Source organism: Neopelma chrysocephalum, unplaced genomic scaffold (assembly GCF_003984885.1).
Source record: "Neopelma chrysocephalum unplaced genomic scaffold, ASM398488v2 Primary Assembly neopelma1_147, whole genome shotgun sequence".
Classification (NCBI taxonomy): Eukaryota; Metazoa; Chordata; class Aves; order Passeriformes; family Pipridae; genus Neopelma; species Neopelma chrysocephalum.
The window spans coordinates 2,422,375-2,439,368 of NW_020897809.1; the positions used below are offsets into that span (position 1 = coordinate 2,422,375).

Here is a 16,994-nt window from a genome sequence, read left to right on the forward strand (position 1 = left end):
ACATTTTCACAAATGAAAAATATATTTTCCAAATGAAAAGTACTTTGTAATAAACCTTGTAATATAACTTTGTTATAACCCATTGGTTAAATCTTCAAGGTAATGTAAAGCCAGTTGGGTTTAGGTTTTGTGTATATACTGGAAATCACTTTTTTAAAAAACATACACAGTACAAGCTATTATTCCAAACATTTAAATTTGACATCCTTATTGCAAAAAAACATTGTTTCACAAATGAAATAGTCCTCCTAAACTATGTATTTCCCAAATCTAGCAGCAAAACAAAGCACAGAATGATGAATTGTGAGATACATGCAGCAGACCTGGCATTTACAGAGCCTCTGTGAAATTATGAGCAGTATCTCAAGTCATACCTCTATTTGATAAAGCGATTTGAAAATAGACAGATCAAAAGGCAAGAGATGCTCCTGAATGTTACTGGTCCCAAAAGGTCCCCCTGTTCCAGTGACCTGCCATTTAAGAACAGCGTTAGTGCACATAATCCAACTTGTCCACATTTCAGAGTCTTACACAGGCAATAGCACAAATACAGCAGCTTGGAAAGACAGTCAAAGTTCCAAGCAATTTTTCAAGTATGGAATGATTCATGACACTTGCAAATTAACTCTTCAGGAAAAAAGACATTAGTTGCTCCAGTTAAATGCACTGAACTTGAAGTGCCACCTTGTGATTGCAGTCTGTAGCACAGGGGGCACGCAAAAAACAATTCCATAAAAGCAAGGCTGTCCAAGGCTTTGTTCTCAGCTGACAAAGCCAGAGCTGCATTCACTGAAAACAACTTCTTGAAACACGTGAACCCTCCAAGTCAGCACTGCCTTCAATTCCACTACAACGGATGAAGATCAAGGCATTGACAAGATGGGTTTGAAGAAAACATTAGACACATCAATAAAAATGCATCTGATATTTCCATATGTTCATTGGATTCTGGCATCAGAGCATGTCAGCAGCCTAAAAAACAGGTGGTTTCATTTATGTTTGGTGTGAATATAATTTTGGGAGAAAACTCTAAGGTTTTTCTCTGGTCTTCTGTATCTTACAAGCTCTGAATGTGCCCACTCACAAGCATTCAGAAGGGCTACAAATTCTGCAGATGGAGATTTTCTAAACAATAAGTTCTTCTCCAGCCAGAAAATCCTCCCTTCAGATGATTCCACACAGAGGATGGCAAAGGCAACTGAAGAGCCACAGGAACACCAGTAAAGCTGTGGTTTCGTCTTCACAACTTCCCAAGTGCTCCAGAGAAGCTTCCCCTGGATCCACCACTTGGTTTCAGCTTTGAACACACCACACACTAAAAAGCAGCTCTTCATGTAATAAAACGGCTAAAAAGAGTTTGAGTCACAGCAAGCAGTGTTGAAAAAAAAAAATTTAGGGAAAGTCTTTTCAATTCACTTATTTGGCAAAAAAAAAAATCAAATTGGCTCCAGACAAAAATCTGTTCTGAGGCCATTTTATATTTAATCTGAACTGGTACTTTAGCTAGAAACTCAGGGTCATCTCATCTATGAAACTGAGGCTTTTTTTAGTGTTTTGTTTTTAACTTTCAGATGCAGTTCAAGTGAGAAAGGGGGCAAGACTTATATATATACACATACACGTGTGTATACATATACACTGGCCTGCCCATAGTGTCTGCAAACAAAGCAAGGTTGAAGAGAGTAATATTTATCTCTCTGCCCATCCCAAACTGCACCAGATTCTGTGGCTGCCTCTACAGAGAGCACTGCTGAAAAGACCACATCACACAGCAAATGCCTTGGTTAGGGAGCAACGTGTGTATTGAAGCATAAGCACCTAACACTGACCTCTAAATGCTCGTAGTTGTTTACCAGTACAGTTCTCCCTCCTTTATTCTTATCACATCAAAATTATGCTAAGCATCATGTTAGTCTGGTAGAAACAACATCTGCAGTACCTGTGCAAGCACAGCTTACCTTCAGATACTTGAGTCTACAAGTGAAATCCAGAATATGCCCCAGGTCTGTTTTGGCATCTCCATTAGCACAAGTGGGTTTGCCCTGCAGCAGCTGCTGTGTGACAGCGTACAACTGCAGGGGTCTGATGGTGAAGACTTCTCCAGCCATTAACAGCTGCTCTCCTGAAAAACAGGACGATGGGATCAAACACAAGGCTGCAAGGGTTACAAAGGAATAAATGGCACGTGGAAATTAAGTGTTTGTCATTTATACTCCAAGCTCACAACTGAGGTACCAAAATAATGTCATTTTCTGTCAGTTTAAACTAGCACAGCTGAATGAATTAAGAGGTTTGTTTTTTATAACACCAGAATAATCCAGGTGTTCAAACAGGTACAAGCCTGAAGCTTCTAATGCAACTAGTAGCAATTTCCATCAAACTTAACAGGACTGGAATCAAAGTTCATTTACATAATTTAAGAGTTAATAAACTTTTTCTGAGATACCTCTAAGTTTATAGCACTTAGGACTTTTTCTATCCAGGAATCACAGCATCTGCCAACTAAAATACAGACCTTGGATCTTCTGCTATGCTGCCTAAATGCAGACTTGTAGTAAATATGTTTTTTGCAGAGTGTGAGGACTTTCAAAGCAAATTCCCAGAACAGAAAATGCCTTATGTAATAATAATTTTACAATCCCATTTCATTCTAGGAACAGTAGAGTGCAGCATCCAAGAGCCTTTCTGAAGGCTCCACAAGAGTAAATGTTCATTACGACAGTTGGAACGCACACCAGTTTGACTTCATGGACAAGAAAGCATCAGCTTTCATGATAAGCAGAGTTCTCAGAAATACTCTGAGGAGTAAAATTCCCTTCAGCTTCAGTGGGAGCAAGACCAAGAGCCCAGCTGTACATTACTGGAAGGCTGCACTAACACAAAGCAGTCATACATCAATGATTCTCCTATCAGCGAGATTGCAGGCACTACAAAGTCAGGAAAGATTTCTTCAGGAGCTTCCTTAAAATGTTCCAAATTTGCTGAACAGACCCTCTGAGATGGCTTCACCTAAAGTTAATTTTGTGCCAGAACAATCTGAAATGCCATGCTGAAACATGCTTCACCCTATGGCCTCAGTCAACTGGAATTATACTGTAGCATCTTGCATGTCCTTCAAAACAAAAATAGCACAGGTTAATCATTTCACATGCCTCCTGCTGTTAATGGAGCAGCTGGAGCTGTTGCAGTTTTACAGTAAGAGCATTTCACTTTCATCTGCCAGCCTCAGAAAAGCACATCCTTTAATTAACTGACCAGAAGGTCTCCCGTTTCCTGAATTCTGGAAGAATAATATTTAGATATATAAAGTGATCTCTTGCATTTAATACATGCTATACCAGGACTCACTGACACAAAGCAAACTTCCTTACAGGTTACACTAAAACAGACTGAACCAGAAAGCTTAGCAAAAGCTTCTGATCACCAGTACCACATCCTGTCCCTTGAGGACACAGACTAGTAGGCCTTTTTCAAAACCTAAATTCACCAATTTCTTTCCTTTCCAAAAGTAGCTGCAAGACTGCTAGAGCTCCTCACAATATGCAGCTTGAATTAGAATGTAAACAGCAAGAAAAAGGTGAAGAGAAAGAAGGGAAAGAAAGTATAACAGTCTGATATGGAAGATCACTGTCTGGAGGTAAAAGGTACGTGAATACATGCACACAGAGGAAAACATTCCTGGTTAAATACTTGCAAGTTCTTTACCTTTATGGAAGAGCTCCTCAGCCAATGCAGCAGTGATCCCATTGATCTCCTGCAAAGAATAAATCATTGTAATGAAATTATTTACATACTTATAGTGCCAATTTTTCAATGTGTACCTTTGCTGAAGTCTCCTTTTTTTTCTTTGCTGTAGTACAGGACTTTGATTTTTAAGCTGATATCAGATGTGACTGTGTCTTACAGATTTCTTTGTAGCTTGAAAATGCTTAATAAAAAGTACTTGAAATTATTTTATTTCATATGTTTTTTATTTCCAAGATGAAAGATGTTGAACTACATTTCAATAGTCACATCCTGCATATATTAGAAATGGGCAGCAGCAACTAGAGCAAGTATTACTAGACATCATCAGCCCAACTTGAAAGAAGAATTATTTTCTGAAGAAAATATTACAAGTTTAGCATTCTTCGAGTTTTAATATTAAAGACTATCCTAATGCATTAAGCACTCAACGTTTCCTCAGAATATCACTAACACAAAGAAAACATCAGCTTTGCAGGCCTACAGGGAAGAAGAGATATATAAAAAGTAATTAGTCTTCTGAACTTCAACTCTACCATGCTTGCTGCAGAGTAATTCAAAACTCCCTTTTTCCCATCCTCCGTTTTCAGCCTCCTGGACCCACCCGGGCGCTCAACCTTCATTCCCAGGTGCACAAAGATCAGCACAAGTATTTCCCACCTGGGCACACCTCTCTCCACAAAAAGCAACTGCTCTATGCAAGTCCAGAAATAGTTCTGAGCACTTCCAACAGTTCCCTCTCAAAGGCCCCCAGAAAGAGCCAAATAAAACTCTCTGTGAGAGTGAAGCTTTCCCTAGACACACACATCTCCTTTGAAGGTAGCTGCAAAGGATAAACAGATATTATGGATCAACACAAAATGAATATTTCATGAGTTTACTTTGCTGACAAATACCTCATGATTCATAACAAGGGAATACATCCACAGGACATCTGCAGCAGACAGCTCAGCTCGTTTGATGAGGCAAGAATTTTAGAACAGCACATTCTTAGTGTAACTGAAACCCCACTCACTGAGGACGAACAAAGCCTCCTCACCACAGTTTTGAGAACAACAAGCTCAAAGCTGTATTTCAAACAAAATTAAATAATTCTGGTTGCCATTTGAATAAGCCAATTACACTCATCTGGCAAGCACAGACTTAATTGAAAACTATACTCTGTATCCCTTTTGTCATCTGGGACAGAGTTGAAATTTTTTCTACATTCATTATTGGAACAAGATTATGACTGAGACTGTTCAGTGACTAGCAGGCAAAAAAAAAAAAAGGAACTATTCCTGTCAGATCTACAAGAGACTTCTGTCTTGGCTCTAACTACTCATATGCATCACACCCACAGAAGTCCATTGTTTGCAGGTGTCTCTGAACAGCAGTTTGTGGGTGTTCAATGCTTTTCTTGCAAAACCTTTTATCTGTAAGTTAACAAATGAAATCTGCTCAGATGACAAAGTACAAGACAGTGCAACAAAACAAGCATCCCCATATCACTGAGACATCCTTCTCAATGTCAAAGTAACAACAGAGTTCTGGATTGCTGTCACGTGCATCTGTTTCTCTTTACTAAGCTGCATCTGTGACAACTAAAGGCTTCAAAGTGGTTTTAATGTATTTATGACATTTCTACTCGATTTAGTTCCATTAACCTGGGAAATAAAATTAAATAATCCCTACTGGTAATACAAACAAGAATAGGCAAAAAATATTGCAGCCTTCCTACATCAGCTTTGGAGGCAGTATCGGGGATTGTGATGGCTCCAGTATGTACATGAGTTGTCTGGTAACAAAAATATTTTAAAAGATCAAAGTTCCACAGAAAGGTCATTTTCCAGTAGAATTGCTGTGGTAAATATTTAGCTTTTTTGCTGAATAACTAACATATTTTTGTAAATATTTAAAAGTATCCTACAATTCCAAAGAAAAAACTGACTTTACAACTAAGTCAGAATTCCCCTAGAGCAGAGAAATGCAGATTAAGCAATGACTTCACTCTTAGTACAGAAGTGCAGTACAGAAACAGGGAAGCATTAATACCCAAATACTGCTAGTTCCCTGGAAAATTAAAAAAAAAAAAAGATGAACATTACAAGAGGAAGAAAATAGTCTTCCCGAAAAACAAGAGTAGGCAGGAGGAGCTTCTGCCTGCATAAAACCGTTGCTGAAGTTACAACACTGAAACATTAATGAAACAGGCATCATTTACAGGACAGAGCAGCCACAGAACAGAAAAATTATGCAACTTACTGGTGATCAGGAATTTTTGCTCCATCTGAACAGAACTGTCCCTACATTGTCACACATTTTTAGTACATTTAAAACCTCTAATCCATTTCAGAGTGCTTAATAGTGACAAATCAGTGCTTCTCTCTCAAATCTGCAGGGCAGTAGCAACACTACAAGGTAAACCTTCGACTGTTTCTATCTAAGTCAAACTCTGAAGTCTCAGCAGGATAATAATGTTCATGTAACATGACTAAAACAGGTTTTACTTTCTTACTAAAACTTAATTAACACACCTAATGGACCACTTGTGACTCTTTTCTGAAGTCTTCCTGTGAAACCAGGAAGGGCCTTCTCAGCACATCCCACCCCAAAGCAATTACTGCTCCTTCCTTCCATTCAGTTCTCCAGTGCATTATCCTCTTTATGAAGTTCATTCTCCCTCCTTACAATACAATGCCATATTGCAAAAAAAAAAAAAAAAGCCTAATTATACACAAGAGATGAACAAACAAATTGCAGTCTGAACATGAAATCAAGTAATTGCTTCTTGCTTCAAGCATCCTTTACGGTAACATCCTGTCTGCTGGCTGGAGCTATTTCTCCAAAGGCCACTCCATCAGTGTGTTTTCCATGGAGAAGCATCATTTGTCTTCATCTGGGCTACTGGAAACTGTTTCAGTGTGAACCACAGCTCTAACCATTAGCCACTAAGTAGGGGGGGTGTGGATCAATTATGCAATGCTCACTTGAGAGCCAGCACTATTGACTTCAGACTGACAACCAATTCAGCTCCACATTTATTCATAGCTTCCAACTATCCTGCCAGCATTTATTTTCTTCACTTAAGAGTCCCTGCCCACACCACCTCCCAGCACAGTACCTACTGCAATAAAAAGTGGTGTCAAAAATCTTTAAAAATGTGCTTTATTTGTTACATTGTGCAAAATGTTGAAAAAGTACTGTTTCAGCTAATTCATGAAGATTACACACAATTCTCTCCAAGTCAGAGAACTAGGGAAAGACACTGAGGTCTCTATTCAGACACTAAAAACATAACTTACATATAAATGAAAGTGTAGGAAGTGTGACAAGACTTTTGGAGCAGTAACAGGGAATTTGAGCAGCAGGGTTTGCAGGTAGACCTCTAATTCCTTTTGTCTTTTCTCCACCAGGCTTTTGGAATTTTTTCCAATGATCTTCTTTGGAGGTAACAGATTTTTATCTATTTTCTTTTCTGAAACAAGCTGAAAGACAAAGACCAGAGTTACTACCTGAATCACCATCTGAACTTGCACAAAAGATGCAACGGAAGAGCATGTTGCCTGATATCCTGCTAAGATCCAAAAGTAAAATTACTTCAGTAAATTTAGCTACTGGCTTCAAAGCATTAGGTATTTTCAGAAAGAACATTTTGTCATAGAATGATAAAGAAGTTTAATAACAGTCTCTTCTGATAGAATCACTCACAGTACCACAGAGCAGAATGTAACCAATGTGATAAAGCAACAGAATAACTGGAGCATTTCTGAGAGAGCAGCACAGGCTTGAATACAGTGGACTTTCCCTCATTTTCACTTGTTTGCTATCAGCACTGGTTAATAACTACCCATGCTACCTTAAGGATACTTTTTTCATCCACCCCATCCAGAAGAGACTTTGTTCCAACCCAGCTTTTGGCTACCAGATCAGCTGGTTACAAACATGATTCTTAGCTAAAGAAGTTCAATGAACTGCCCTCTCTGACACAAACTTCCATCCAAGGCTAACACTGGCCAGGCCAAGCTCCCCCAGTTCAAGAGGGGAATGTAACAGGGGCAAGTAACTGTTCACACAAAAAGGATTTAGTCTGCAGTTCAGGTGGTATCTGGCAGATATTCTTGTTCTTTATTGAGGAAAGAAATTGTGTAAACCAGAACTACATGAACTGTGCAGTGCTTTGTAAGAGACCAAGGCCACCGTTTTAATCCTCTTACCTTTTCATGCAGGTCATGGAAATCACTGTAACGATGTTTGACTGTCCACTGATGATTGCCAACACTGACCTGAATAATGTACACCTGAAAGGGAGAAATTCAAATAAGGGAACTGCAAAGCATTTGCCTTAAAGAGAAGTGAGTGGCAGACAGGCTGGTTAATGGAGCACTGCAAGGTGATCCTACGTTCTGAAAGTATCACAGCTAAGCCAAACCAAGGTGACTTTGCTGTTGCAGGTCCCTTATCTCATTCACGAGGCTGCTCCACACACAAGAACACGCAGATGCCTCAATGTAAAGCAAGGCTCTCACTTCTGCAACCCAAAGGTTAATAACCAAGGTCTCCAAGCTACTTCTTTTTCTGAAGGTTTCTGCTGACTGAAGTTGGTATCCACAAGCCTGAGGCAGCAGCATCCCTTCTTCCATCTACCAAGTTCCACAATGGGCAAAGGAACTTGGTAAGTTCCTGCTGTCCCTTCAGTTAATCAGAAATCTGGAGCTTAACCCTTGAGAAATGTAGACAAATCCTCTCGTTGGGTGGATGATATTTTACTCTTTTTAGGGTAAAGCACACAAGACAGCTTCCTGAGAGTTACAACTGTGCCCAAAGAATCACTACAATTATCTAAAGCAACCCCGCATTTCCTTGCATGAAACTTAGTATTTTTAGTTATGCATGTACCAAACAAGGATTTTCACTGTAGGTGACTTTCTGGACTGAATAGTACTGGTTCTGCAGAGATCTCAGTCTACCTTTGGATATGCCAGAAACAAGCCATCCCAAAGAAATTTTAAAGGTACAAAATGAAACACAAATTAGAAAACAAACAGGGCTCTGCAAAACCAGTTCTACAGCTACTTGAAAACAACAAATTAAATAAACTGTATTATCCAATCCAACTATACTCCTTGGGGAAGACACCAACTCATAATCAAATCTTGAAAGCATTTAATACAGTTGAGAACTTGCTTACTACCACAGATCACACAGAGCTGACTCATAGCTGCTCTGAGAATGATGCACATCCAGTTGCTAAACCCACTTGAGAAAACAAAAAGCATCAAGACTTTCGATCTGTTACATAAAAACCCAGTTTTCACATACTGTTAGTACAGACCAGCACATTGTCAAACGTTACATAGAATACCAGTTGCATTTCAAAAGATGAGCTATAGCTCATGCCAGTTTTAATTTTGTGAGCATCTGACACTGCCTCGCTGAACAAAACCCAAGTCCTAAAGAGACCTGACTCAAGATGTCTGACCAGTGCCCGCAGCAAGGGACACGTCAGTGCTGGGATGAGGCTGCACACACAGATGAGGCTGCACACACAGATGAGTGCCCACACAGAATCACAGACTCAATTAAGGCCTGTGCCTGCTTTCCCATCATGTTGTATTGGGAAACAGCAGACCAGGATTAATCACTGTGCTGGTGACAAACTAGAACAGGAATAACCCGAGCGCTCCAAAGCGCCTCACAAGCATGAGGAAAGCAAGGAGACACTTAAAGAAACTGAAGTTACAAGTAAAGGAGCACTACATTTAAAAGCCATAATAAAAAGACCAGTTCTTTTGAAAAGCTAAACTATGGGAGATCGAGTGGCAAATCTAAATGCACATTAAGTACACACGGCATAAAACCTCAGATTAGACACACTGGAAACACAGTAACTCCACAACTGACACCTCAGGAGATGAGGAAGGAATGACCCTCTTTGTATAGAACACAGTCTGGGTAAATATATAATAAAGGTTTCGTATCCTTCTGCTGAAATGGCAAGCACCGAGCACTTCTAGACACACAGCCCTTGGCCAAATGGATAGTGTGGTCAGGAAACTATCTGTTAGAGGCAGTGTTTACATGGACTGATACAGTTCCTCAGATTAAGTCTGTAAAGGCTGTAGCATTCCTCATTGAGAAGGCAGCCAGAGCAGGCAGTACACATTCACCCCTCAAACAGCATCAGTATGCAGAAAGGCAGCAACTCATCTCACATCAATCCACAAGCTGCCATTACCTTGAAGAACAATACAAATGTTTATGTGCTCAAAAGATTTCTGCCAGTACAAAAATAAATAATTTTAAAGAAAAAAATCCCCTTAGATATCTCAATTTTTTAGGACCTTAAGTTCATCTTCAATGAATTTTGAGTGCACTAATATGACAAGGCTGACAGTTGATGTTGAGGTTCTCCAAGTGCTAAAGGTGTTCAGGGAGAGATGATGAAATTCTCACACTGCACTGTCTCCCAGAAGAAATGCACCATGTGAAATCTCCACCCAGATTTATGCCACAAACTGCATTTCTATTGAGCTCAAACGCAAAAGGGTTTATATTCACAAGTTTTCCTCTTCCCTCATCTCTACCAAACTTTTCTGTATAATAAATTTTGTACATCTTTCTATAAATCAGTTGGTTTTGATAAGTTCTACTTTGTAAAGTGTTCAGTGTCTTTGCAGTGTTGTATATTTTCTTTATTTTCTAACCAGCCACTACAAACCTTTTGCAGTTAAGAGCCCACACCACCAAACAGCATCCCTTCATCTCCCTAAATATTTCAGGGTGAAATATGTACTAGACATTTTTAAGGCAGCTGTTAAATGAAGAGCAGTGATTCCCGACTGCTTTTTGTTTACTTCCTGACACAGTACAAAAACCTGCCCACCTCACTTTACATGGAAAACTTGCATTTCTACAGTATTCTTCATCCAACTTAATATACTTCAGTACAGTAAAAAAACAAACAAAAAAAACCCCAAAAACACCCACACTTCAATGACAGGGCTGTCTACAGGAAGCCTGGGACACAGGTGTCACTGCAGCCAGCAGGTCCCAAATTCCAGACCAGTGATGCAACCACATCTCCTCCTCCCCGTCTCAAGCAGTCAGACAGTTTACACCCATTCAAGGAAGCCACAGTGTTTTCTTTAAATATCAAGGCTAGTATTTATATTAAAAACAGCTGCAAAAGACAGGAAAAGCAGGAAGGCAATTTTAGGCCAAACAAATGCATAGCAGGAAACAAACCAAGCACTGACAGCCTTGAGGCTCTCTCTAGCAGCCAGTCTTCAGTCAGCATCAAGCTGGACCAGCACACACAAGGGAAACACCCTGTAAAACTGCTCAGACTGTACTAACCCTACAGAAAAAAACCTTCAAAGTGCAGTATTTTTTCCTGCTGGATTTATCCAGACCTTGCCTACTGCTCCAACAAGAATCACATTTTTAAAAGTACCATCAAAATTACACAGAACGGGGGACTTTCCTGATGTGTTTTACAGGATTTAATTTCACAGCTGTCAAATGGACATCATTAAAGTCCCCTTCTATTGCAACTGAGCTCTGAAATACAGAGTACAACAGGAAGCTCTTATGCCAGAAGAAAAACAGCTCTTTCAAGAATGTAAATAGGACAACTGCCATCTGACTACTACATGTTAAAGGATGAAGATGCAGCTCCCTACAGCCTGCATTTCATTTCCCACCTTTACACCATTTAACTTCTTCTGCCTGGTGCAGGTCTCTTTGTCATGACCTTAAGTACTGCTCATCTTATTTGGAACACTAAACACATACGCTATTTTTTCTAAACCTTTTCACCTTGTGAATAATTTTATAAACTTTTGTTTTCATTGAAAGATCTATTCCTACATTTCTAATGGCTTGGGCCTGACTCATACAAACTGACTGCAGGACTGGAGTCCTGCTGGCTGTTTGAGGAAGTTTACAAACAGGTAAGCTTAGTGCCAGGATGCCTTCAAAAATGCAGCAAGAGAATCAAAGTGGGATCAAATACCGGTAACTCTTGCCTTTTCACACACTCTAGTTTTAAAGAGTGCTTTAAATGGCTTTAAAATTGCATGGTATTTCCAGAACTATAATCATTAAAACAGAAATCTGGCCTCGAAAAAATAAGCTTCCTTGGGCTTAGGTGCAGCAGCTTAAAATGTTATCCCCAGCAATGAGGTGAGCACCACCTGCAGCAGAGTTACACACCTGAGCTACAGCTCAGTCTGGAAGGTTAATGGTTAATTACCAAAGGCTGGCTCTCCCACAGCATTAGTTTGCAGGCTGAAGCAGCAAAGTAGCTGCTGTTTCACCTCCTGCACCCATGACCTCCAGTGGAATAAGGGGAGAGATGGCACGGACATTTTCCCAACTAAATTCACTTGGTTTTTTCATTCACTCAGATATTGCATAACGGTAATGGAAATTGCCCACCCCAACATTAACAGGTCTTAGTTCACACCTGAAATGGAAGTTTCCAGTCCCCACACCACAGGTCTCACTGTGCCTCTCTGCTGATCGAGGACTGAGAGAACAAACCTGCCTGGGGGATGAACCACGTCCTAACACACATCGGTGACACTCCCCAGCAGTGGTATTTCTGTCAATACACATCATGCAACCGACAGAAAGAGACCAGGCAATGCTCAAAAATTTGTGTTAAGCTTCTAACCAACTCCTTCACTGAATGCTCAGGACATTTTTGGCTCTAAATATGCAACTCACACCTGACAGTTATTCCCACAAAATCTCGTTTTAAGGGCTGTCACCTGGGAGGGAGTTCAGCCCTTCCTGTGCTAAAGCCGTGCAAAGGCTCTGTCCTATTAACAACTCAGAAATCACTCTCCTGTTGCTTTTTTTTTCCTCTGGGTACTTCTAAAGAGGCAGGAATGTAAAGCATTGCTTGTAACCATCACACAACTTTCTAAATGCTGCCTTTCTAGAATATTGCTACCTTTTCCTTTTAGGTTTCTACAGCAGGAAGAAGCCTGATGTCATCATGAGCATTTTACCAAAAAAAAATTTACACTAAAATAAGGCAGAAGCAGAAAACATTTTTTAGTTATATAACTAAAGGGTGGTGTGCTCAAGGCATATTCTGTCTGCAATTATGCTGAGGTTTGTTTTATGATGAGCTTCTTCCTGAAAAACAGACTAATTAACTCTTGGTAGGATGCAACCAGACAAAAACAAGTTATATATCAAAAATACCATTCCTTCCCCAACAAGAACACTGCTGACAATCAGCCTTTTTTTTTTTGGTGGGGTAAGAGAAAATCTATCCATCCCAAATCATCTAATTTCCTCTGAAAATAAGATCAGCTTTACAAGAGGGATTTATATGATATTGCTCTCTGAAGGAAGGATTTCCTATGTGTAGTCCAGCTTTGAAAGCTACGTTTACTCGACAGCAATCTTCCATAAACATACGCACATACACATAGATATACATGGGCAAGAACACGACGCTCGCTCAGCCTCCACCTCTCCCACCGGACCAAGGCTCCGCGAAGCTCGGGGCCGGTTCTCCCGGCTGAGCCCCCGCTCCCAGGCGGCTCCTTCCCCCGGGCACGGAGGACAAAACCCCTCGGAAACTTGTGCCAAATGTCTCCCGCTCCGTGCTCAGCTTGGGCACAGCCCCTACCCGGGCGCTGCTGCCGGAGACACCCCGGCAGCGAGACCCGGCCTCCCCCGCTCCCCGGTCCCGCTGAGGCGGCGGACCCGCTCCCCCGCTCCGCGCCGGCACGTCCCGCACGGCCCCGCACCGTGTATGTGTCCACCAGCTCGGAGCCCAGGACCCGGGCCTCCCGCGGGGGCTCCTCGCCGTCCTCGCCTCCCGCCGCCGCCTCCATGTCGCCGGGAGAAGTGTCGGGGCGCGGCCGCTCAGGCCGTCACGGCTCCCCCGCGGCCGCCGCCGCCCGCACCCGCCGCCCTCCCGGCCCGCGCTGCCGCCGCCGCCGCCATCTTGGACCGACCCCCTCAGGGTGCGGCCGGCCCCGCCCAAGCCATTTTATGGGCGCGCGGGGAGGGGCGGGGCTTCAATAGAGGGGCGGATCTTGTTTCTAGGGGAGGGGCCTGATGCTATAGGGGCGGGGCCATGGCCCGGGGAGGCGGGGTTACGTGTGTCGGGGAGCGCATGCGCGGTGGCTCTGCACGGTGCTGCGCTGAGCGATGGAATCCAATGGAATCCAATGGAATCCAATGCAGTGCAACGCAGTCCAGTGGAACCCAGTGGAACCCAATGCAGTGCAATGCAATCCAGTGGAATCCAATAGAATCCAATGCAATCCAGTCCAATTGAATCCAGTGGAATCCAATGGAATCCAATGCAATGCAATGCAACCCATTCCAACCCAACCCAATCCAATGCAATCCAGTGCAATGCAATCCAATGGAATGTTATGCGATGCAATCCAACCCAACCCAGTGCAATCCAATGCCGTGCAGTGCAAAGCTGCCCAGGGCTGAGCTCCCTCACAGTGCTGTGGCAGTGCTGCTGCTCCACGACCATCCGCAGCCGGAGGCAGTGCTGGCAGTCTCCAGCTGCAGGCAGCCCCTGGCACAGATCTGTGGCCACCAAGGGCTGCTGAAAGCTTGGGTGCTGTCACACTGGGCCAAGACACCACTGCAGTTCTGTGACTGATCTGCCTGATGCCACCCCAAAGCCAAAGCTGAGGAGCTGATGAGCCAGACCTCAGGAATGAGCCCACTGTGAACGTGGGGTGTTGTTTTGGGTGTTTCACTGGCATCATGGACTTGGCTTGCCTCAGTGCACTGTCCCACTGAGCACAGGGAAGTATTTCAAGCCCGTGCATGCTAAGGGGATCTTGCCAGGAATTTGTGGAACTTGTAGCAGAGAAGCTAAAGGATGGGGAACAAACCCTCCTCAACCTTTTCCCCATGAACCCACGTTGCCCTGAGGGGGTGTCACAGGATGGCAGCCTTTCTGCTGGGCTCAGTATGCACCCCAGGAAAGGAAAGTTGAGGGGGAGAGAAGATACGAGTTTTTTAGGAGTCTCTGACTCTGTTAAAGTTGAAAGATTATCTAGAAAGGTTATATTTTAGGCAGAGGGGTGCATCAAGCATCCATCAAGGCTTTGGAAGAAACCGCACTACATTATACATGGAAGGATTTCATTATGCACCATCAAGTCACAGGAGATTTGGGGGAAAAAAAGGACCTTCCAGTAAAATGAAGGTGACACCTCTCTGTCTTTCCTTATGCTACCTCAGAGAGGATGCAATTAGCTCAGTATGGTGTCATTAATAACACCAGAAGTGCCAAATGCCTTGGCTGGATGCACGGACCTGCAGAGCCCATGCTGGTGTCTGGACCATCCTGGATGCCTCCAGGACCAGGGTAGCAGATGAGGCAAACCAAGAGGGATTTTCTGTTGCTGTCCCAGCATCAGGAGCTGCTGCTGAGCTCAGCCTCTTTATGAGATAATAAGTGGGTTTGGAGAGCAACTTTAATTAAACTTCCTCTCAATGTCCTGTCTCCTTAATTAAATAACAATTTGCAGCACTGGCGCGCCTGTCGGTTGTCATCAGTTCCCTTCTCCTCCTCCTAAAGCAGTTCCTGCCTGCAGACACAGAGGTGGCTCCTGGTGTGACAGCCCTGTCCTGGCTCACAGAGAAGATGAAAGGGAGCAAATGGGGGCTTATTCAGCTAAAACTCTCTGAGGTGGATTTAGGAAGCAGTGAATTAAAGAACTTCAATGGTGGTGGGTGCTCAATGCAGGGAAGGGGGATACTAGAGAGTTTTACTGCAGTTTGGAACTACAACAGAACACAAGGAGCCTTGCAAACGGCCCTGACCCCAAACAAAATTGCATCTTAGTTGGGCTCCTGCTTTTTATTTCCCTGCATTTGACCTGAAGGATGCCTCTGCGAGTTTTGCCCTGGATTACAGCTGCTTGGAAATGAAAACCTAATCCGAGATTTTGAAGGAAAAAAGCGAAGTAAAGCCTTCTGTTTGTCTTGGTACCTTGGACTGACTGATGAGTGTGGCAGCGTGTCAGGGTGCAGCTGGAGCCCAGGCTGACATGCTGTACCTGACCGCAGTGACAGCTGGTGTGCCACTGAGCCAGCCGTGCCCGGATTAAGGGCACTTGAGCTGGCAGCCCTCCCCAGGCTATAGATAGCCACGCTCCATCTCTGCCCTGGGTCTCACACGGAGAGGCAAGAGAAGCAGCAGGAGCGGATGGTAATCCCCAGGTCACTCCATACCTGTAGCAGTCTCCCCCTGCCCTGTGCATGGCAGAGGCTCTGGGTTTCTCTACAAAACCCCAATTCTTTTGTAAGCAAAGAACTTCGAGGAGACAGGGGATGCTGGAAGCTTTGGCTCCAAGCAGCAGGCAGGGAGGCAGCGGTTGGCATGATGCCCCTCGCCTGTGCCTCCTTCCCTGGGAGGAACACCATCTCCTGTTGCCAGATGGATTTCATCCTTTCTCTCCAGGCACAGCTCTGTTTTTTAAGTCCCTGTTCGTATCAGACGTTTGCAGAAGTGCAGCCATCCCACGTCAGTGTGTATGGTGGCAGTGGCCCAGATTTCCTCTAAGCAGACAGAGACCCTTCTTCCACATCCCAACCTGAATTTCATCCCAGCTGCTCCAGCAGCGCAGCCACAACCTTTTAAAGGCCATGTTAGAGCTCCCATTCCCGCTCTGCATTGGCCCTGGATACATTCTGACGCATCCCAGGGGCTGTTTTCAGAGGGGTGACTCAGAGCCATCACCTCCCAGAATGGAGGGACAGGGCCAGGCGTGATTCCTCACACTCCTAATGCCCAGTGCTGGCATCTGCAGTGAATCCTGAGGGGAGAAAGCAGCCAGGGGCACGGGTTTGCTTTGGGGCAGCACTTCATTGGGAAGGTCTCTATGAGGTTGCCCAGGAGGTTCTGTGGGATGGTTTAATTGTGGGTGACAGCAGGTCCTTCATCCCACCCTGTGCCCTCACCTAAGGACAGGATCCAATGCCCTTTAACAAAATAACTACCTCCCTTTACAGCTTTTCCTGCTTTTTCTGTGTTCAAGGCAACCAATATTAACATGTTCCAATTCTCAAGACTAACTGCTTCAAAAATTAATTCCTTAAATGCAACCATTTTCCTTGCTGTTCCATCTGGAGGCAGATCTGGGCTGAAGCTGTGTAAATCAAAGCCAGTGGGTACCCCCGGGACCACAGTTCCTAACAAGTTAATCCTTCAGGACTCAAAACCTGGGAGGATGTGGTGTGGGGACAGCTCTGTGCTCACCCATATC

The 16,994-nt window shown here is 43.4% G+C and overlaps 1 protein-coding gene across 1 annotated transcript in view; it reads right to left on the reverse strand.

The window, feature by feature from the left end:
* The window catches only part of NISCH (nischarin), a 29,008-nt gene extending 15,325 nt beyond the window's left edge, over window positions 1-13,683 (reverse strand). The window contains 6 exon segments of the mRNA XM_027700703.1: window positions 375-470; window positions 1,959-2,122; window positions 3,706-3,754; window positions 7,029-7,211; window positions 7,941-8,024; window positions 13,497-13,683. Coding sequence (XP_027556504.1) covers window positions 375-470; window positions 1,959-2,122; window positions 3,706-3,754; window positions 7,029-7,211; window positions 7,941-8,024; window positions 13,497-13,583 — 663 coding nt within the window. The 5' untranslated portion in view covers window positions 13,584-13,683.
* Window positions 13,684-16,994: the final 3,311 nt, after the last annotated feature.